The sequence below is a fragment of the Fistularia commersonii genome, chromosome 5, assembly GCF_037954325.1.
Source record: "Fistularia commersonii isolate RoL2024-O1a breed Wild chromosome 5, RoL_Fcom_v1.0, whole genome shotgun sequence".
NCBI lineage: Eukaryota > Metazoa > Chordata > Actinopteri > Syngnathiformes > Fistulariidae > Fistularia > Fistularia commersonii.
The window spans coordinates 20,792,883-20,816,827 of NC_141288.1; the positions used below are offsets into that span (position 1 = coordinate 20,792,883).

At 47.3% G+C, this 23,945-nt stretch overlaps 1 protein-coding gene across 1 annotated transcript in view; it reads right to left on the minus strand.

Annotated features, from left to right (window-relative positions):
* Positions 1-23,945, minus strand: part of plxna4 (plexin A4) — a 238,610-nt gene that overhangs the window by 20,153 nt on the left and 194,512 nt on the right. Inside the window, exons 21-28 of the mRNA XM_086147306.1 lie at positions 23,387-23,529; positions 20,464-20,732; positions 15,608-15,674; positions 12,989-13,135; positions 11,086-11,245; positions 6,874-6,977; positions 4,298-4,397; positions 1,446-1,636 (exon numbers count right to left, since the gene is read on the minus strand). Coding sequence (XP_086003432.1) covers positions 1,446-1,636; positions 4,298-4,397; positions 6,874-6,977; positions 11,086-11,245; positions 12,989-13,135; positions 15,608-15,674; positions 20,464-20,732; positions 23,387-23,529 — 1,181 coding nt within the window. The remainder of the gene's footprint in view (positions 1-1,445; positions 1,637-4,297; positions 4,398-6,873; positions 6,978-11,085; positions 11,246-12,988; positions 13,136-15,607; positions 15,675-20,463; positions 20,733-23,386; positions 23,530-23,945) is intronic.

Genomic DNA, 23,945 nt, shown 5'->3' on the forward strand with positions numbered 1-23,945 from the left:
GACAGCGGCGGTGCACCCCTTCACACGCACACACAGACAGACACACACACACACACACACACACCCCTCCGGGCAGCTACCCTGTCATTAGCCTACACTCTAAACACAATGTGTCATCTGAATGTTTGGATGCCATCTGCCGCCACATTGAAATGAGACGAAAGCAAACAATCACCGTGTTTGAAGAAGATGGTGCTGAGGGACGGGGGTGCAGCGGTAGGCAGATGTGGACACACACACACACACACACACACACACACACACACACACACACCTACACATGTTCATGTAAATACAAGCGAGGTGAGGAAGTGCAATCGTCGCCGCTGCTCCTCTGCACGCCTGAGAAAACGCCGGACCTGCACTCAGTCAGTGTGACACTGATGGTGCCGGCGTGATGGACGCCGGGGCCGTTGCCAGGGAGAAGTATTTATCGGCGAGGTGAAAGCCAAACGCAGTCAATTACGCCGCCCCCTTCGCCCGACCGCCCCATCACTCCTCGCCCGGAGAGACGGACGCTCCGGATAAACTGGTTATTTCAAAAAACAATCCGTCCGGAGAGGCGATGCAAAGCTAAATCTCAAATGCAGCGAGAGCTGGTTCTCCTGAGAAGGTGTGTGACCTCTACATCCATCTGTGGAAACCCTTCCACCATCTAGACGCGTTCAGGGGTTGGAGGAACCCACAGGTGTTGAAGAGGCTCCACAGGTGATGCCAGAAGATTCATTGTTGAGAACATTGGATGTGGGAGGATTTGAAATGACGGGATCCAGTAAGATGGTCAGATGAGACCAGATGTGGTGTTTACCTTCACGTCCAACCATCCACTCATCCAGCCTCCAGTGAACCTCCTGCTTTGTGGGAGGAACCCGGAGAACCTGAGGAACCCCGGCAGACATGGTGATAACACGGAGAATCTCCAGTGTCATGACGCGCCCGGCGTTACCATGGTTACTGCATCTTTCGCTCCGCAAACGCCAGACCACACGAGTCGACTCCGACTAGAAGTTCACCTTCTGCCTTCTGATGGGCGAGGCCTCCCGGCGGAGCGCAGACGGAGGTTCTCCAAGAGTTCCCCGGCAACTCGTCGGATCAAAACCGAATGAATTTCTCCGCTCAAACAAAACCCGTCTTTTTTTTTTGTTTTGTTTTGTTTTGTTTTTGTCTGATCATCCTTTTCTCGCAAGAAAGGGAAACCCGTCTCGCGGGTCCCTCTGCAGATACGCCGCGGAAAAATAATGGAAAGAGAAAAACAAACAAACAAACGTATCTATTTTCTGTTCCTCATCGGAGCGGATGGAGGAATACATTAGAATAATCCGCCGCGGCGCCGTGACTCACGCCAGGAGATGAATATTCAAAGGAAACCGGGTTCCGGGGTCGTGAAACGTCTTCTAGAAAAACCCGGGACGGGTGCTGCGCTTCCAGAGGAAACCACCTCTCACCTTCGTGGCCAGAAGTCTGGTCAGGTAGATCTCCGAGACCATCTTGCTGCCCCGGTCGCCCTCCTTCTGGTCTCCGTGCTCGTGGTTCTTCACCAGGTGCCAGACTTTGACCCCGCTCTCCAGGTCGGGGGTGATCATGGGCGTCCGGGACCGCAGGCTGTCGGGGCTGCCGGTGTACTTGATCATGTTCTCTGAGAGGAACGACCACGAGAAGCTGGTCAGACCAGCAGAGCTCGGTGACCTCCAGGAGATCGGAGGACACTTTCATTCATCCGTTCATTCACACACCATCTATCCTGCTTGTATTGCATCGTGGACGCGTCACATATAGAAAGGGATACAGACATTCAACCCTTCACTCATTCATTTACGTCATAAAGAAATACAAATATTCACCTTCTCATTCACGGAAAAAGGCGTAAATTCTCACTCATTCATTCACAGATCATATAGAGACATTTAGACGTTCACTCATTCACATGTCATAAAGAGACATACAATCATTCACCCTCTCATTCACACATCATATACAACATAAAATAATTGATTCGTTCAGATGTCATAAAGAGATATACAACCGTTCACTCATTCATTCACATGTCATAAAAAGACATACAAACATTCACCTTCTCATTCACAGAAAAAGGTGTAAATCCTCACTCACTCATTCACAGGTCATATAAAGACATTTAGACATTCACTCATTCATTCATATCATAAAGACATACTGACGTTCACTCATTCATTCACATGTCAAATAGAGGCATACAATCATTCAGCCTCTCATTCACACATCATAGATGACATAAAATAATTTACTCATTCAGATGTCTTTTAGAGACATATAAACATTCACCCTCTCATTCACAGAAAAAGGCGTTAATTTAGACGTTCACTCATTCACATGTCATAAAGAGACATACAATCATTCACCCTCTCATTCACACATCATATACAGCATAAAATAATTTATTCATTCAGATTTCATAAAGAAACATACAACCATTCACTCATTCATTCACACATCATATACAGGACTGTCTCAGAAAATTAGAATGTTGCGATGAAGTTCTTTATCATGTGTAAAGCAATAACAAAACCAAAAATGTCATACATTCTGGATTCACTACGAATCAACTGATATATGGCAAGCCTTTTATCTTTTCAATATTGCTGATTATGGCTTACATCTTAAGAAAACTCAAAAATCCTCTCTCAAAATATTAGACTATTGTGGAAAAAGTGATTTTTGTTTTTTTAATTGCATTAAAGAAGATAAAGAACTTTATCACAATATTCTAATTTTCTGGGACTGTCCCGTATGCAATTACAAAAACAAAACTGTCATACATGAAATATTGCAAGCCTTTTATTATTTTAATATTGCTGATTATGGTTTTCATCTGAATAAAACTCAAAAATCCTCTTAAAATATAAGAATATCATGAAAAAGTGATTTTTGTTTTTTGAATTGCATTGCAGATGATAAAGAACTTTATCACAATACTCTAATTTTCTGTGACAGTCCTGTAGAGATGTTAAATCATTCACCCTCTCATTCACTCTTTCATTCAAATCAGCAGGTGTTGTAGCAGGTGTGTGTGTGTGTGTGTGAATGCCCGTCCCTGAAGGTGTGGAGAAGCTGAGATCCAGAAGCAGGTCCTTGCTTGAAGGCCACGTGGTGAGACGTTTGTTCAAGGAGTCGGAATGCAATGCGATTCTGCGATGCACCGAGTGTGTGTGTGTGTGTGTGTGTGTGTGAGATTCTGCTTCAGCCTCAGAGTTATTCTTGATGTTCTTCTCCCGGTGGTTTTGGATGGAAACCGTTAGCAAGGGAGACGTGAAAGCAGGCTTCCCTCCTCGGCCGTGTCTCTCCAGCACGTCGCCGGTTGTAAAAGTGGATCACGCTCGCGTTTGATGTCGGTCCTGAAGAAGCGGCGGCGGCGGACCTCCTCCCCACCCTCACCTTTTCCCATCTGATCTAATTGGGGAGGCGAAGGTGAGGGCGCATGGAGATGAGGCCATGCTAATGCGCCGCCGTATTTGATGTGGCCGGCCGGCCGCGGCCCTTTGATCAGACGCCGCCGTGACGGCTCCTCGGTCCGGGGCGCCGCCGAGCAGACGGACAGGCGGGGGGGAAACAACAACAACGAAAAAAAAAAACAACGGGGTTTGGTACGCGACGGCGGGGACGGGAGCTAGCTCGGATTCTGGACGTACGGAAGAAGGAAGGCGCTTTCTTTTTCAACGCTTTCTTTTTTCCAGTCTTCCCAGGAAGCTGAAGGATCTCCTGCGAGCAGGAGCCGTCAGACGGACCTCCGAAAAAAAGCTTGGGTGTTGGATTCCGGACCACTTCTATCTGCACGCCAAATGACGTGCCAGTGCATGGGTGAAACCATGTGTGTGTGAAGGGGTGAAACCATGTGTGTGTGAAGGGGTGAAACCATGTGTGTGTGAAGGGGTGAATGCTATCTAGAGTAAAAGTGATAAAAGCGCTGCATTAAATATGAAAATATCTGTATATACATGAGATATTAAGCATCCAAAAACTAGACGATTAAATTGATATGAAATAATAATAAATAGTTGTATTTGATAACTATTTATGCTACATTTACATTTATGATATTAATAAATGAGTATAATACGCTCTCATCCAAGTGATAAGATGCAAACAAATGAAATAAAAAGTCATCCATTTATTCTGCCTGTTCAGCGACAGGAGGATTCCAACAACCGTTTACCCTTTTATTCACACATCATATCCAGACATTCAAACACACACACACACACACACACACACACACACACACACGAACGCCAAAACAAAACCACCGAGCGGGAGGACTCACCGTATTTACTTGCAGAAGTCCGAGACACAGTGGAGTTGTTTACTGAATTGTAGGCTGTCACTTGCTTGGGAACCAAGGCCATCACTGCATTATCAGGAACCTGCAACACACACACACACACACACACAACACACACACACACAGGAATTACATGGGGAGTTAAAGCCTAAGCAGTCTGTGATGCTAACGTGTGCAGAACTACAGCTCCAATCAAGAAAGCAATATATCACCATGTTAGGGTCATTTTCCCTTCCCTTCTATCCGCTCAATTTTTATGATAAACAGAGTATCTTATTACCGTCACGTGCTTGACTAAGTGTACACACACACACACACACACACACACACACACACACACACACACACACACTGTACATGACTGACTGGGGGAGATAGGGTTTAGTAGAGCCTGGGTGAGGGGGGACGTCCCACAGTCTATTAATGCCTTTTCTCTTGAGTCTTATGCGCATGTGTGTGTGTGTGTGTGTGTGTGTGTGTGTGTGTGTGTGTGTGTGTGTGTGTGTGTGTGTGAGCGCGCAAGTCCGTGCATAATCATGCCAATGCTGGCCATGTGTAAGTAATTGTGTGTAAATGAACAAATAAGTCAATCCGGCCTGCCGTCCCTCGTCAGCCACACAGGATTCAATTAAAATAGCCTTTCCCTGCCACGACACACACACACACACACACACACACAAACACACACACACACACACACACAAAGACACTCGTGCGCACTACTCTGCATAATGTGACTGGCCGTGCTGCAGGGGAAGGCAGGGTTAATTGAAGTGATCTCTATCTTTGTGTATGTGGATGGGACAGGGAATAAGAGCCTGTTATCACACGCGTGTGTGTGAGTGTGTTTGAGTGTGTGTGTGTGTGTGTGTGTGTGTGTGTGTGTGTGTGTGTGTGTGTGTGCTCAGATTGTATCATTCTTTGACCCAGTCACTCAATCTGCGTCTTATGCATAATATGTTTCTATCATTGGAGGCCCTGAGGGCAGTTATTGTTATTGCTTTGTGGATCCCCTAATAAAAACACCCCCAAAAAATATCTCATGGTGTTCCTGCGCGGGTTTGGACTGTGGGAGGAACCCGGAGAACCCTGAGGAACCCCACGCAGATGCGGGGAGAACGTGGAGCCCCCTGTGGGATCCAAGCGTGGACCTTCTTGTGAGCAGAGGTGGAGGTGCTGACATCTGCGACGCCTCGCTTTCCATGAAATCTAAAGAATAACCGGTCAGGAAGGAGGTGGTCTTCTGCTGGAGCATCTGATCTTCTCTCCAGCTCCGCCCGGAGGTCACCTCCGAGTGTTACGGGTGTGTTTCCACCTCGTTCCCCTCCAGCTGACGCCGCCGCTCATGCAACACTAATGTCAATTACATCGTCGGGCCGCTGGTCCATCCATCCGTGGAGGAGGAGAAGAAGGGTCAGAGGCCGAGGCATGATCCACCAGAGTTAGCGAGGTGAGCAATAAGTAGTGAACATGCAGGAGGACACGACCAGGTCTTCTTAGATACCTTCTCAGATAGACCTTCTCTGCACCACCTTCACAAATACACAAGTGTTATTCTCTTGGATACATCTACCATGTGCTGACCATCTGATGGGCTCATTCCCGGTCCTCTCCGTCCTCCTCAATCCCAAAGAAGAACCTCTGCATCTCAACCTCTGCTTCCTCCACCTCTTCTCCACCCTCGGCCCTTAAACTCCTCCATCTTCTCCACCTCCACCCACTGTCTCCTCGGCGTTCCACTCGGGTTCCTCTCATCCAGCAGCTCACCTTCATCCCTTTGCTCACCAGGAACCTGTCTAGATGTTCCTCCACCCTCTCACTAAAGATCACAGTGTCATCTGCAAATTGTAGTCCATGATGACTCCTGTCTAACCTCAACTGTCATATTAATATATATTAAATATTAAATATATTTATCACATGTACTAAATATGCTCAAATATATTAAAGATAATGTTAAAATGAATTTTAATAAATTTATTTAATAACATTAAATACACAATTTAAATATAAAAAAATAAAAAAAATATGGGTACATATTATTCAATTTTTATTTTTTATTATGGTTTTATTTTTGTTTTTTGATTTTTAGATAAAAAAAAAAATCCCCGAATTTTTTTTTTTTTAAATATGTTCAAATATATGACAGATAATGTTAAAATTAATGTAATTAAATTTATTTAATTACATTAAATACACAATTAAAATATAAAAAAATGAAAAAAAATATGGGTACATATTATTCAATTTTTATTTTTTATTATGTTTTTATCTTTGTTTTTGATTTTTAAATTAAAAAAAAATGGAAAAAAAATATGTGTACATATTATTCATTTTCATTTTTTAATTATGGTTTTATTTTTGTTTTTTGATTTTTAGATTAAAAAAAAATCCTGGAAAAAAAAATGAAAAAAAAATTGTGACATATTTTCCATTTTTGTTTGTTTATTATGGCTATATTTTTGTTTTTCGATTTTTCGATAAAAAAAAAAATCCCCCATCTTCTCATTGATAAATGGGCAATAAAAAGGGCTCAGATTCTCACATTCCCTCCATACCTGATAGTGGGCCAACATGTTTAGCCGCTTCCAGTCGCCCTCGATCTTGGTGGAGACGTCCTCGTCCTGCAGGATCACACGCTTCCCTCTGCCCTGACGCCACTCTGCATTGGAAGGAACCAAACGGTAAGTGCGGTGAGGCAGGAGAACTGCGTGCCTCACTTCGTGGCTCTTGTCAGCCATTTTATAATCGTTCAGCACAAGAAACTTGTAACACATAAAGTTGTTGACAAAAAAAAACACTGTACATTGGAAATGTAGTTTATATAGAAAAAGTTTTTCAACATTTTAATTGCGACATGCAGAGATAGCTCGACGGTCCGAGTGCAGAGCATGCCAGCGGCAGGCCGATATTGAGGCTCAACAGTCGGCGGCCTCACCGCACATCTCCTCTCAGTATTTGAACAGTAAATGTGGAAATCCAGCCATTTTAAATAAAAATCTGAAACTGGTGAAGTTCAATGAAAAATACCTCTATAGAGCAAATCACTGATAAATAAAAACAATTTTTTTCTTTCCAAGATTGGTAAGTGAGGCACGGCCTCTGCTGCCTCCCCTGACTGCACCTCTCCAGGGAAAGGCCATTTCTCCCTGCACGGCAGCCATTGAACGTGTGTGTGTGTGTGTGTGTGTGTGTGTGTGTGTGTGTGTGTGAGTCAAGGTGTCTGTATAAAAGTTTGTGTGTTTCACTTACTATGTGTGTATGCAAGTGTTTGTGTGTGTGTGAGTGTGTGTGTGTGTGAGTGTGTGCCAATGTTTGATCGTGCAATGTGATCGTGTGTTTATCTGTTTGATTGTACGTCTCTGTGTGTATGAAGGTCTATTTGTGTGTGTGTGTGAATGTGTGTGTGTGTGTGCGGTTGTATGTGTATAATGTGTATGAGTGCTTGAGGGAGTGACTATATGTATGTGGTGTGTTTGTGCGTTTGTATCTGCTCGTGTGTGTATGTGTGTGTGACGTGTGTGTATACGTGTGTCTTTCTATCTGTGTGTGTGTGCGCATATGTGTGTGGGAAGTGTGTCTATGTTTGTATCTGCATGTGTGTGAGTATGTGTGTGTGTGGTGTGTGCGGTGTGAGTGTACAGTATATCTGTATGTAATGTGTATCTATGAGTGAGTGAGGCTGTGTGTGTATTTGTGTGTGTGAGTGTGTATCTTTGTGTAGAGTGAGTGAGGATGTGTGTGTGTGTGAGTGTTTGTTAGTTTGCTTGTGATCGTCTGTGTGTGTGCCAATGTTTGATCGTGCAGTTTGATTGTGTGTGTATCTGTTCGATTATACGTCTGTGTGTGTGTATGAAGGTCTATTTGTGTGTGTGTGTGTGTGTGTGAGTGTGTGTGTGTGGTTGTATGTGCATAATGTGTATAAGTGCTTGTGTGAGTGACTATGTGTATGTGGTGTTTGCATGTGTGTGTTTCTGCATGCGTGTATATGTGTGTGTATAGGTGTGTGTGTTTGTGTCTGTATGTGTGTGCATATGTGTGTGCGAGGTGTGTCTATGTTTGTATCCGCATGTGTGTGAGTATGTGTGTGTGAGCTGTGTGTGGTGTGAGTGTACAGTATATCTGTATGTAATGTGTATCTGCGAGTGAGTGAGGCTGTGTGTGTATTTGTGTGTGTGAGTGTGCATCTGTGTATAGAGTGAGTGAGGATGTGTGTGTGTGTGTGTGTAAGTATGTATTTGTTTGTGTGAGTGAGTGAGTATGTGTGTAAAGTGTAGGTGGTTGAGTGTGTATCTTTGTGCGTGTATGAATATGTGTGTGTAGTGTGTATCTATGTGTGTGTGTGTGTGTGTGTGTGTGTCTCCTACAGTCTGGTAGAGAAGTTCCACTGGCAGTATCTCAGTTCATTGAGGTCAGTGAGTTCTGTGCTCGTCTCCTCTGAGCCTCCACAGTGTGTTTTCTCACCTGTGGGCCCGGCAGGTGGATGGGAAATCACTCTGTGTATCATTCTTTCCCTTCACATGTGTGTGTGTGCGAGTGTGTGTGAGTGTGTGTCCTCAATTTAAGGTGCAAATGGAGTTAAAAATAAACCAAACACACAGGTTTAAGAGGGAGCTGTCAAAACTAGCAAGAACCATCACACTGTCCAGAAGCCTCTTCTCCAGAAACCTCTTCACACACACACACACACACACACACACACACACACACACACACACACACACACACACACACACACACGGATGTCTTGTGGAGCATGCAGTAGTAGTCGTGGTGTTATTTGAAAACTACGGTCCAATTTTCTGGATGATATTTTGCTCAATATGAGCTTTGACTTCTCTTTTATTTTTTTCATAATTTGTTAAACAAAGAAAAGCATCAGACGTCGACAGTTTAGATACGCTAAATAATTTCAATAAATGAATACAATCTGCATGTGTCCGCAGCGGTGGACAGCTGGAAGTGCGTGGAGCAACCGTCCAGGTCCCTTTCATAATGAAGCAATAATAGAACTTCACCGCATGCCCGAAAGAAGAGCGCGGAAAAAAAAACAACCCCGTCGTCAAAAAGGCGAAACCAATCCTTCCACTTGGCTATCAGGCGGCCAGATTCTCCGCGGGTACGCACTCAGCCCGTCTCAGATCTGGACCGGTTATAAATACTCTATTATGAACACAACGGGGGCTTAGAAAGTCCATCTGGCAAAATCCAAGCATAAAAAGCGCGGGCTCGGGTGCAGCCGAAGCCCTTGGGGGGGGGGGGGGGGGGGGGGGGGGACAACGAGCGTGGAGGACATGCTCAGATGTATGGATGCGTTGAAAACACCCAGGCAACACAAAGTGGCGCTAGATGTTACACAATCGCTCTCTTCATACCGACCCTGTGAGAAGATATATGTTCTACCGGAGCATACAAGTCCCATTTTCACATCCAGCACTGCAGTCTGAAAGAAAGGCCCAATGATGGCTAGAAGTTGGAGTGGGGGTGGGTGGGGGGTCACCGAGGGTCTCCACCCATCAATCATCTGACAGAAGGGCCGGGTTCTGTCAACGTTCCCAATCAATGGGGACGTTTGAGGCGGGGGAAGAAGACACGCTGGACATCTGAGCAATGGATTCACGCATCAGAAGAGAAGTTCACTCTACAGCCGAGACCCTTTGGGAGCAAGTAACGAAGGTGCAACCCTTTTTTGGAGGTATTTGTTGGCGTCCTGTATATCAATGGTAGTTTTAGATGTGAGGATGGAATCAGCATGAAGCTCTGCTCCTGCCGAGGCCGGTGTAGATACTGGTACATCAGTACATGTGCTGAATTTACACTAAGAGCCCACCTGAAGGTGTATTTGACTTCTGCTCTGGTATGGAAGATGGGTGCGTCTCACTTGGGGCACCGAAAGCCAAAGGCTTCAAAACAAAGGAGGGTATTCAGGAGAGATCCTACTCTGGGGCGTCTGAGAAAGCCTCAAAAACATCTAGTATCCAAGCTTCTGCTACCTCTTCTCCTGCTTACCCCAGGGGTCTCCACAGCCAATCAACCGCCTCCATCTAACCCTCTCCTCTGCATTCTCTTCTCCCACATAATCTAACTTCCTGTCCTCTTCCCCTCCATACATCTCTCTGGTCTTCCTCCAGAACCTCCTGTCTAGCAGCTCCAACTTCAGCATCCTTCTACCCAGATCTCCACCATCTCTCCAAACCATTTCAGTCTGACTTCATGTGCTGTCCTTCTGATGGACTCCTTCTGATGGACTCCAAAGAGGAGCCTCCACAGCTTCATCTCTGCCTCCTTTCTTCTGCTCAGTGTCTCCAAACCAGACACCATGGCTGCTCTTCACCTCCATCTTCTCCACCTTTCCTTTCATTCCAGCTGACACTTTAACCTGCCTGCAGATGTTCCTCCACCTCTTCTCCAACCTCTCCAGAGCATACGTGTCTCCTTTCCAGAGCATACCTCCACTCCTCAGCAGTTCCTCCACCTGCTCCCTGATCTCACCGGAGATCACAATGTCATCTGCAAACAGTCTGATACTTTACATGCTGTTTAGTTGACTGCTTCTGTTGCTTTCCTTCAAATTTTAGGTGCTTTCCTGTTTCCTAGAGATGATTTTTAGGGAAAGTTGTGAGGCTCCAAACTCATTTGTGGACTTTGGAAGGTGCCTTGTCAAGACATTACCTCTAGCATTTCAGACACTTTTCAAAACTATCGACTACAATGACCGAGTACCCGTGGTCACCCGAGGGCGTCTGGACGGCTGAAGAAAGGTTTCATACCGAGATCCATGTCGGAAGCTTTTAGGCGATGTGAGTGTGGGACATTCTTGTAGATAGCATCCAGGATCTTCTCCTTCACCTGGCTGATGGCATCACAGTTGAGGACCTTCACTTGGATTTCTGGGCTTTTTTCATTCTCCGGGTGGATGCAGTTTACCACCTGGAGGCAAAATAAGAAAACAAACTAAATTAATGTTTGGTAAACATCTGGCTAGGAGTGCGATGGCTTTGTCGAGAAGATCTAAAAGATCAGATCTGCAGAGTGTATCTCCTGCACCACACACCTCAGTGGTTTCATTCTTTTCCTGCGACACCATTTATCGCTCGAGGTAAATATTGGAGTTTCAGGTTGATCCGGTGCAAAGTTGTTACAACCTGATTTTACAGTGACGACAAAACAACACGTCGCGCAATTATCACATTTCCTAAGTTGGTTTGTTCTTGAAAAATTAATTACATTTCTTTTACTTTGCACCGATGACGGATGGAATAATACTATATTCATTCTTTCCAAAGGGTTTTTGAACTAATCACAGCAAAAATCAAATCCAAATCCCAAAGCTTTTATTTCGCTGACCTTGAGGAGACGTTGCCATTTGCTACCTGAAATCAATTACCAGGAGACAAACGAGCTGTAATCTTTTTTCATTCATTTTCCAAACCGCTAATCCTGTACTCAGGGTCGGGGGGGCGGATGGAGGACGAGTTCCCAGCTGTCACTTGTTGAGTGCCAGAGTTCAACCCTGGACAATGTAGGGTCTCCTATGAACCCCCTGCATGGGTTTGGAAACTGGGAAGAACCTCGAGATCCCGGAGGAACATGGAGACTCCACGCAGGAGCTTCTTGCTGATTGGCCGGAAGGGCTAAACACCGCGGCACCATTCCAAACTTTGAAGCCGTGAAGACATTTTTGAGAATTGGAGGTTTTAAGGTCGGCTTTTATTGTTTATACTTTTACAAATATACACGCATGTACCTCAAACTTCTTCCTTCCCTTTGGGCTTTTCCCTTCAGGGTCTCCACGGCGAATCCACCTTCTCCATCCAACCCTATTCTCTGGATCCTCCTTTCTCACTCCAACTACCTTCATATCCTCTCTCACGATATCCATGAAACTTCTCTTTGGTCTTCTCTTTGGACCTCCAATTCCAGCATCCGTCCACCTGACTCTCCTTCCTCTGTCCATGACCCAACCATCTCTGACCATCTCACCAAAACATCTACCTGTGCCGTTCCTCTGATGGACTCCTTCCCGATCCTCTCCATTCTGGTCCCTCCAAACCTCAGCATCTTCATCTCTGCGAGCTCCAGCTCTGCTTCCTAACTTTTGCTCATTGTCAGTGTTTGTAGACCATCTCACCACCGTCTCAACCACCTTTCCTGTCATTCTGGCTGATGTTCTTCTATCTGACACTCTTCTCCACCTATCCCAACCTGCTTGAACCTGTTTCTTTACCTTCTCATGTACCTCTCATGTACCACCCTTTAAATATTTCTAAATGTACTTTCAACCTACTCTGGAAGTGTACCTTTGTGCTTCCAGGGAATTTAAATTGGAGGTTAGAGAATAAAGATGGAGAAAGCGATTCCCAAGACAAAGCTGCCTCTAGAAGAAGCCCCCACCACCCGGACACATCCGAAGGCTTGCATGCATAACTGCTCTCCTTCTTACTCCTCCCGAAGCCCTGCATCCTTATTTGACAGCTTCGAGCTCCACAGGAAGTGAGGTTGCCGCTCTCGTGCCCCGACACGTCAACCGTGACAATGACAACTTTATGTTGCCGTTCTCGTCTGGTGACCGACATCCCATATCGGCCCCCCTCAGTCGCCCCGTGTCGCCGGGAGCATATTAAATGTCCCCCCGGAGCCCTCGGAGCCCCGGGGCAGGTGAACGCCCCTTACCAGCGTCTTGTAGTCAATCTGCTGTCTGATGAGCTTGTCCTCGCTGAGCGAGTATCGCGCCTCTCCTGTGATGGAGTCAATGGGGCCTTTCTCCATCTGCTGCTTGATGGCACAGAAAAGCGAGAAGAGCGGCTCGCCGGCGCATTCCTGCAAGGAGGGGAAGGGTAGTTTGGAGAGGGTAAACAAGTTTGAGTGATATCTGTAATGGGTTGACAGACAGATGTTCCTTTTTATGATTCTTTCCCTGCTAACTTTTGTTTTGCAGTTTTTTGCAGTTGCTGAGAAGGACTCGCGCCGTAGATCAACTTTATCTTTGCGAGGCAGGAGATTTAGAAAAGCGTTAGGATGAATATAAAAGATACAGAGCCTGCTAATTAAATGGAGATTAGACAACAAACAAACAAACTGAAACAGGATGGCATAAAAAGACAGGGAATACGTTCTTCTTCTCAACTTTTGGGCCGCTCCCTTCAGGAGTCTCCACAGCCAAACATCTGAACCATCTAAACCTCACCTCTCTCACACCGACCAACCACCTGTCCACTTTCCTTAAATCCATAAACCTCCTCTCTGGTCTCCCTCGAGTTCAGGGGTGTCAAACTCATGTTGGTCCGGAGGCTACATACCGCCTCATTTGATGTCCAGGAAATGAAGAGCGTAATGACCTAGAAGTGACACTTAGTCCAAATTTTTCCCTTGTTTGAGTGTAAAGGAGAAAAGATAAATGATAAAAATCTATCAATTATCAACAGTTATCGACTGTTCCTTTGACAAACAACCTGAGATTCATGAAGAAAAGTGCAATTTCATGTTCTCCGTGCATTTTGTTGTATTTTTCGCCATGGCGAGCCCCATAACTTGTTGCATCCACAGCGAGCATACAAGGTTTCTTATTATCCTCAAGGAACAAATAAGACGGGGTCCATTTTTCTTGGAAAACCCTAAACTCCTTGTCCACTTTTGTCTTTTTTTGTGTCGGGTCCAACAGGAAAGCAGCTCAATTTCTAACAATTAGTAAAAATACCCGGAAGCCGCTTTGCTGCCATTGGCTGTAAGTTCTGAGTCACATAGTGTTGCACCACATTGCTAACACTGGCTAAAACAGACCTAGCTGAATATATAGGAACTGCAATTTTATCTTAAAAAAATAGTTCATGATTTTGAAGTCTATCTGAAGAATATGATGACTAGAACTCATCTGCTTCTTGTGTTGAGGTCAATATCATGTAACTATCAAATAATGCTAAGACTTCTATTGTGTTATGAAGTCGAAGTTGAGTCGGATATTCTAATTGGTTGTAAACATCATGGTTGGTGACGTGACAGAGGAGGAACGGTGAAGATCCAGGTGGAAAGACGCTGAGGTTGGAAAGAGGAGGACCAAAGAGGAGGTTTATGGATGACAGGAAGTGACTTGGTATTTCTCCATTCTTGACATGAGTTCTAATGTATTATCTTGATTCATTTATTTATTTCTGTTAATTGTCTTTACTGTAGGGAGCAACGCTCATTACTCTGAAAGTATTTCAGAATCTGATGATGATGATGATGCTACGTCTTCACCGGCTTTGAACACCTTCAACAACCATGCGGCTAATTTATGGCTACGGCTAATTTTTTGTGCTAACGATCTCCACGCCGCCAAAACATTTAGACTCGTCACGTCGGACCAATTAAATTACCGTGAAATTCCGAGGCCGTTCAATTGCAACACCGAAGAAGACGACTTTAATGGTTTTAGCGATCCAAGATAGCAAACATCTGGAGTAGGACAAAACGGGGATACAAAATGGATGGACTTTTCCTTGTCTTATTTAGTGTTCATTTTTTTCATCAGCCGTCTTACAGCCACTGTTCGGAAAAAAAAAAGCATTTCCAGTAAATATCAGTGAATATTACCGGAATATATTTAATTGAAAGCTAAAAAGAAAAAGGTTTCTGTGTAAATATCTCATGTTACAAGGTAGACACCTGCAGCTTTGAGATAATTGTGGCCCATATATGTACAAAGAGATTTATTTACCCTGATTTTCGAACGATAAGCCGCGACTTTTTTCCCTTGAACAACGATGCGGCTAATATATGGACTTTTTTTGGGGTGGGGGACGCTAACGAGCTTCACGCCGCTAAAACATTTATCCTCGTCACATCGGACCGATTAAACGACCGGTAAATTCTGAGTCCGTTCAACTCCGACACCGAAGAAGACGACTTTGACGGTTTTAGCGCGCAGGAGGAAGACCAAGATAGCGACCGGCTAGCCGGTGCGGCTTATATTCAGGCGCGCTCAATAGTAGGGAAATAACAGCAGTTGTTTTTAGCCGCCGCGGCTTATATTCAGGTGCGCTCAATAGCCCAAAAATTATGGGATTTTTTATTATGATTATAATGACTATAATAATAGTAGTATTATCAGGGATCGCTTTCTAATATGGAAATCCCCTCCTGAGCCCATGTGGGTGTGGTGACCCAGCGCTCCTTTTCCTGCCAGGTTTCATGCAGCATCTGTTATGTTGATGAAGTCAACTTTTGCCCTGAGATCGCCTCCGCGGGCGGCGAAGCCCCGCAGGTCCACCTGAGGCCAACCTTTCCAAAGGTGAACGCCGTGGAGGAAGTTACCTTCAGGAACTTGTAGAGGAGAAACGTAAACCAGTTGGTCAGCATTTTCTCGGCGACAGACTCTGTCCTGCGAACACAAGCAGATGCAAAGCACACCGTGAACGTGCGAAGGCGCCGCCATGAATATTCAACGCCGCCATCAGATACGGCCCGGAATGACGGCGGCTGCAAATGAATCTTCTTTGGTTCTACAAATACAATGACAGCGGGCGGGTCGAGGGCGCGCTCGCCGTACGGCGGCCCGCTTCGGCCATCTTTTCCGGGCTCTTTATGCTCGAGCACGCCGGCGGCGGCGGGGTTTTAACGCTGGGAGAAAGCAATTAAAAATCCTTTATTTGATCCCGGCGGATTTACGGCGTCAGAGGCGCCGTAATAACGCCGGCCTCATTATCAAGCGCTCCCTCGCCCATTCATTGGCCTGACATCTCGATCCGAAGCGTGCGGACGCCAAACCCCCCCCCCCCCCCCCGCCTGCCGTGCACGCTCCGCCGGCGGGGAAAACTAGTGCGTGTCCGTTCGACCCCGACCGTCAGCACGCCAGCGATTCCCAATTAATGACCGATATGCATGCGCGACGGCGGCGGTTGTGGCGGGTGAAGATGGGATCCCCTTTGACAGCGACTGCAGGGGTGTGTGTTTTGTGCGTCCAAACAGTGACACACACTCCGGGTGCTTTTAATGAGCCCTATAGGCATCAATATTTCAGGATTAGCGTCCATTGTGCGTGTCCTGTGTGTGTCGGTGTTTCGGCGACCACCTGCAGCACCGCCCTCCCCAAACCCTCGCCATTCAGGCGGCCTCTGGAAGGGGGCTCAGCGCGGCGGCGCCCGCTGGGCCGCCGCCGGGCGGGTTTGGCATCTCCGGTCCAAAACTGGCACGGCACCTGGGGAGGATTAGCTTCCTGCCTCCCGGTGCGTCCACGCTTTTATTCTGCCCCGATCCAGAGGTCAGCGAGGTCACGTTTGATCTTTTCTTTCATGTGTCCTTGCGAGCACCCCCCCCCCCCCCCCGCCGCCGCCGCCGCCACCTTTTGGCTGCCCGATCCCGGATTTCCAAAATCCTCTCCACTCCCACTGAAAGCTTGCATGGAAGAGAGCCGGAAAGAAGGCAGGGGCGAAAGGAAAGTGGAAACAAAAAGACAGATTTGGCCGCTTCGTGCTAAAAGTGCAAATTCATCTCGCCGTGCACGGAGCTCGGAGGGTTCCCCTCGTTTGCTTCCTGGTAGCAGGACGCCGCCCGTCATCACGCGCAGGAATAAATGCGACGCCTCGGAGGTGAACGCTCGCACGAACGAGCTATTCTCGGAGCGGACGCGCCGGACGGCGTGCCGGCGTGGACGGTCCCGCCTCCTGGCAGCCTGGCAGAGGGCCGGCCGGCTCTGAGGAGCATCCGGAGCTGAGGACATCTGGCAGCTTCGGTCCTGCTCAAGACCTCGGAGGGCGGACGGATCTGAGCTCTTCTGAGCCGCTTTGACCGCCGATTCCAGCGGGAAACCGCCTGGACGTCACCTGACGATCAGGCCTCGCTCTTTTAATGGCCGTTTGGATCCAACATGAACGGGTAGAACAACTTCTCCGGGCTGACGCTCATTCATTCATTCATTCATTCATTCATTCATTGTCATTTCTTTCTGCCACTTTCTGGACATCTGAGCAATGGATTCACGCATCAGAAGAGAAGTCCACCCTTCAGCCAAGACCCTTTGGGAACGAAGGAACAAAGGTGCAACCTTCTTTGGAGGTATTTGTTGGCGTCCTGTATATCAGTGGTGGTTTTAGATGTGAGGATGGAATCAGCATGAAGCTCGGTCCGGCTCAACGGCCCTTGAGCACCACACTGGTTCTTCAGGATTTGGCCACCACGGACCTTCTGCTGCTGCTGCAACAAGCGAGCTGTAGCTGAGTTTAGCGCTCTAAAACTAACCTGAGCTGAGAGAAGGAAAATGAAACCTTCTGATTCGTTCATTTTTAATACAGCGTATCCTGCAACCTGGGCGAGGGGGCGGAGCCTATTCCAGCTGAGATCGGGCAAAAGGCTGGTTCACCCTGAAGCCTCTGATTAAGGCTCTCATTTGAAAAACTGTTAGCAGGACGCGCTAACGTCATCTACCTGTTTCCCGACGTGCCTCACCAACCGATTCATTCGCCATCGGGCGAGAGGCGGGGTCGTCCCCGGGCCGCCGAGAAGCCATTTACAGTCTGACCCCGAAGCCCCGAAGGGAAACAAACACCCAGGATACACTTGGCGTCTAATGAGGACGGGGTTCGGTCCGATGCGGGATGTTATGTCTCTGGAATTAAAAAGTTGCCGGTTTGATTCCCCGCCGCCTCCCGTCGGCAACCGAACGCGTGGAAGATTTGAGTCGGAGTCCTTCGCATCGCAGAGGAAATGTAAATGCTCCTCAAATCTTAAAATAGTGCGGCTCGGAGGGGGTCGGGAATCGTTTCCGTCCGCCGCCTCCTGCGGGAGACTCGGCCCTGCCGGATGACCGGCTGAACGCGCTGAAAAACATTAGCAACGCGACAACACACTCTTTTAACCGAAAAATCAAAAAACGGCGTTTTTGACGCGTCGGCTGCGAGCGAACAACATCGGAGCTGATGAAAATGCGATCGGGTGTGTCTGATGGGAGGGAGGGAGGAGGAAGAGGAGTTAAAGGAGGAGATGCATCAAGGAGATGACAGATGGTTGTGGAAGGCTCTTGTTAGTTAGCTTGCCTGGTGGTTGTGCTTCGGCGCAGGTTGAGACGGGACAGATGGAAGGATGTGTGTTTGTGTGTTGAACCAAGAGACGACACACACACACACACACACACACACACACACACAGAGGGGCTTTCTTGGAACATGAATCAGTGGGTAGCCACGCTCAGATGCCGTGCCAGAGCTGCACTGTTCACACACTTTAAGCACTGATTTAGCAATCAAGTAAGCAGGGAGTGGAGGAGCGAAGGGGGGCGATGAAGTGCTGATGGTATGGATGGAGAGTGTGAGTTAGAAGACGGCATCTGAGGGATAAATATAGTGACGGTGTGCCACGAGAAGCGGTGGATATGGAGGAAAACGCGACGGGGGGTGATGATAGAGGATGGGATTCTGAAAAAAAAAAAACGGTGATGACGGCCAGTAACTTTTGAGGTGAGAGGAGGAGGAAGAGGAGAAGGAATGGGGCGCCATCTTTCTTCAACAATATTGGAGCTGGTATTCACAGCCGGGGACTCGGGGTTATTTTCAGCCGCTGTCCGAGGACGCGCCTGTAGCCCGCAGGGCGGCGCCGCTCGCTCGTCAAATCCCCCCTCCCCCAAAGAAAAGGCAGGCTGAGACGCCGAGGGACTAGCAGGCGCTAGACATGCTAACATCCCCTGAGAAGGAAGGGTGGGCAGGAGCTAGCCAAAGAAGAGAATGACGCTCGCAAAGGGTTTGGCGCCTTAAATCCACCTTAATTCCTTCAAGGGAAAAATCTAATTGATACGAGTTAAACTTAACCGGACTCGGAAGTGCTTTCGATGACCCAGACGACCCGCTGCATACAAGGTCTGCACCCCCCCAAAAAAATGTATTTTATCTACTTCCTGAGGTACTGAGCCCCGCAATGCAGCTTAAAAAGGCTCTGAATCAATGAGTTGCGCATCTACTGAGAAGATAAAGTGATTTCTGGTGTAAAATACCGAACGGGACTCATAGGGTCATTGCCGGTGACCCCATGCAGGTGTGCTTCAATTATCTCCCACAGCTTGGTGTTCATGACGCTCTCCTCACTGCTTGCCGTGAGCACTCCAGCCTTTCAGAGTGGAAGGAGCAATGGCCTTGGCTTTCTTTAGATTAATTTCAATTCATTCATTCATCATCAAGCGATGGCCTTTCCAGGCCGTCACTGGACGAGATGTTGGACACAACCAGGACTCAACCATACAGAGAGCAGCATCCGTTTCCTTGTTGCCCACCTCACTTGTAGTGAATAATGAATGAATGAATCCACTCCTCTGCTCTATCGGCTGGAGGCAGAATCAAATGTCATTCGAACGAGGCGGACAAATTCATGCGTGGCATGTTTGAAAACCCCCTCCCTTCCCCTGCATTTGGCTCCTCGCGCAGACCCGCCGTCCCAGAAGCCTCCAGGAGGTCGGCTCGCCCACGTGACCGCCGAACCTCGTGTTCGGAGAGCTTTGTTCGAGTTCCGGGGGGAGATTTTGGTTTTGCATTTGCACTCGTTTCATACATTTTCATACGGGTTTCCTCTTGAGCTGTTCGACTTCACATTTGCCACTAATTAATTAGAATTAATTTGCTAATGACGTGCAATGCGATGCCCTCTGGAGTCTGAGCGAGCACTTCAAGGTCACTGGAGTTCATCCATACCGATTGGGAATACCACGAATTTGGCACGACTGCTGCAAAACATCCAACTAAGATGGTTTGTCATTGTTTCAGTTGAACTATTTACTTTTTGCTTCCATTTATTCATTCATTTTTTTCCACCGCTTGTTCTTCACCCGGGGTCACGGGGCTGATGGAGCCCATCCAAACCGCCACTGAGCGAAGGCCAGGTTCTCCCTGGACCGGTCAATCACAGGGACACATATAGAGGCATAAAAACCTTCATTGTCTCGCTCACTCTGGACAATGTAGGGTCTCCAGTGAACCTTCTGCATGTGTTTGGACTCTGGAAGGATCATGGAGAACCCTGAGGAACCCCGCTCAGAACTTGGGAGAACATGGAGTCTCCACAGAGAGGGAATCCAAAGCACCGTCCCTTTAGCCTTTTTACCATATATCATATGGTAGGTTTGCACCTGGTCCATTCACTGCTGTTTGAGAAGATGCACTGCCATGCTGGAGCAAGAAGAAACCTCTCACCTGCGGAGCAGCAGCTTTGGATGGTTCTTGCTTTCCAAGTTTCGGTCTATGAGGTCGGACAGTAGGTGCTTCAGAACATCAGTGGCGTATTCCAGCTTGCTCTGTAGCACCGTCATGATGAGGGAGGCCACGTTTCCACGGTCCCTCATGGAGAAACCACGCTGAGACTCCAGCGTGCGGATGAAGCACAGCAGGAAGACCTTGTTGTTGATGAGCTGGCCAAAGAGCTTCAGTCCTTTCTCCACTTGCTCCTGGCGGTAGCCTGGCACCTGGTACAAAACAGAGGGAAGGGGCACATCACAAATGGGGATACCAATGGAGAGAGCAACCGTATCTTCATCTCTAGACAACTGTGGATCGGTCGGTAGAGCGTCCGACCCTCCAAAGTTAAGGTTGGCGCTTCGATACCCAGCTCCTCCTGAAGTGTACTTGGGAAAGACGCCGAACCCCAAGTTGCTCCCGATGGTCACGCTAGCTAGATTTACATTAAACATCTAATGAGGGAACACAGCGAATGGATGGGAGCATCTTCAGCGATGGGGTCGACAAAACCATCCACCCACAGAAACAGGAAGCTGTAGTTGTACACTATTTGCAACGGCTGTAGGCTGCGAATACCTCAAACACAAGTCGTCCGGAAGTACCTCCGCGTACAGAGTCATGTATAGTTTACCTCCCTAAATATAGGCGGGAGGTGAAGACGAGCTAAAGAGATGCATGGAAGACGTTTCATCTGGGTGTCATCAAGTGTAAATGTTCAGAATAAAGGCAGGGGAACGCCGAGACTCCTGAGAGTGTTTGTTGCTTTTAAGCGCTAATGTAGGCTGAGAGCTAACGCGGCGGTGCGATCCGAGCCCGCGCCGTCCCCGCGCCGTTTATGCAAGTCACTTCCTTCCTCCATTATTTATAACTGGCATCCATGGAGATACACTGCTACCCACCCTTTATTTTATTCTTCTTTTTTTCTTTCCCCAACTGTCAAGAGGACTTATTGTAAGGCGGCGTCTCTTTTCCGACCAAATGCAGCTGTCAACCAGCATATGTTTTTTCTTCCCTCCCATCCTGGAGGAAGCGTTTGTAATCTGCCGGGAGACATTGTTAAGTTGCGAGTCTAATTTCAAACAGCCTGACAAGATGAGTGCTGTTTTTTTTTTTTTTTTTTTTTTTTTGTTGCGTGCACATGTTCAGTGCTAGTTCTTTCGCTGTGCGAATGTAGGCATACAATGGGAATGTTCGCATGTGTGCTCAGAGAGTTTGGCCATGTTTTAACAAATCGGTTAAAATTCTTCTTCTCCTCCTCTGGGCTGCTCCCTTCAGGGGTCACCTCAGCCAATCAGCTACCTCCGTCTAAGCCTCCTCATTCATCATTCACCACAATATCTTCAATGCTGGGTGTCTTCCAAGAGTTCGTCTTCTTCTTTTGTTTTTTCCTTCAGACTGGCCCTCCAAGGGTCACCACAGCCAATCATCTTCCTCCATCTAAACCTCTGCTCTGCATCTTCTTCTGTCACCTCTCTCTTCTTCTTTGGTCTTCTTCTAGACCTCCATCCTGGCAGCTCCACCTTCAGCAACCTTTTACCCAGATCTTCACCATGGTTTGGACACAATCAGAGGAGCACCCATATCCAAACCATCTCAGTCATCTCGGTCATACATGTCCTGCACCCCTGTGACAAAGTCTTCTTTGCCTTGGGGCTTTACCCTTCAGGGGTCTCCAAATCAACCGTCTCCATCCAACCCTATTCTCTGGATGCTCCTCTCTCGCACCAACTAACTTCATATCCACTCTCTCGATGCCCATAAATCTTCTCTTTGGTCTTCCTCTAGACCTCCAGTTCCAGCATCCGCCTACCAATATATTCACTATCCCGCCTCTGTGCATGACCCAACTATCTCTGTCTGGCTTCTCTGACCTTCTCTCCAGAACATCTACCATGTGCCATCCCTCTGATGGACTCATTCCTGATCCTATCCATCCTGGTCACTCCCAAAGAGAACCTCCACATCTTCATCTATGCGACCTCCAGCTGTGCCTCCTGTGTTTTCGTCAAGCTCATAAAAAAAAAAAGGCCTGAAGGTTTAAAGAGAACAAAACCATTTTTAATTAAACAAACTATCAGCGTGACACACGTCAGTCTAAATTCTAACATCTCACAACATCAAACCTTCACCGGGACATTCTGAGCCTCCATGAGAGGCTCCTGTCCACAGGCCAAATTCAAAAATCCAGTGAAAACTCTCAGACACATCAATAACAATTAAGCAGCAATCAGGCGCCGAAGCCTGGCCTTCTGCTGTTTTCATTAGGCCCTTCTTCTACATTATACTCTTCATGCATTTTGACATTTACACCAATTAAAGTATAATTAATATTGCTTATTACTGGGAAATTCTCATCAGAGATAGAGCGGCCAACCCCGGGGGCAGAAAACGGGGGTCCATCATTCTCTTAATGGATCAAGACGACCTGCTCAATTATAGCTGTCTATCAGTGTCACCGGCGGGGAGGAATGACTTGATTTATTTATTTTTTTCTCCACTCGCTCTGATTGACTTTTAATTTGTTTTTAAGATGGAGAGGGGGAAAACAGCCCCGTGTCTCATATCATTAGAGGTATTAACGGGAGAACTCTTCTGATTTACAGGCTGCCCTTGTTTGGGCTTGAGGAGCTGGAGTTGTAGGCTTTGGGTCAGCGGACAGCAGCATCGACTCCACCTCCTCTCCGACCTGCCGCTCTGGTAATTTGCTGTTTTGCAAGGCGACTCGCATCTCAGCTGTAGTTTGGTGGAGCAAAGATCAGGCGCAAGTATTTGTGAGGTTTACCGGGATGAGATATTTTAAACACGGAACATGGCGCGTGACACGTATGCTTTCCGGTGGACGTTATAGACCCTGCTAAACATCACGAGGGTTCAACCGTACCTCCAGGTCTCTGAGCACAGGGTGCTCCTCTATGCCAGGGAAGAGGACCCTCATGGTGTAGGTTCTGTAGTCCAAGAAGGGGATTCCGGCTCCATCCAAGTCACTCGTCAACTCGTGGATGTCAGTCTGAAGTTCTGCAAAGGCTGGGGGACGGGCCAAAAACACAGATCGTCACGGCACAGTTTTGTGGCCGGCAGCTCATTTGGCTGCGTAGCTATGGCAACGGAACGGGCGCACTCTTTCGATGGAGCGTGATTAACACTGATGTTGCTGGAAATGGGAAGACATTAGCTCACAATTGCCTGCAAAATGCATACAAGTATACAAATAGAGTTTCTCCTCGGCAGCGGGAGGAGCGATCTCATTCAGCTTGATTTGTAATGTTTGTCATCAGCCACTGCGTGCTCTGCAAGGCCGCCGCCTCCATCTTCAAGGACCTGCATCAGACCCTTAACCTTTTCAATGCGCACTTTATAATTAGCATGTGCTTAGCTTGCACAGGCCGTGCTGACCTTGGCACAGCGCTGGAGATGCAGGGGTACAGTCCTACCTTGTTTAC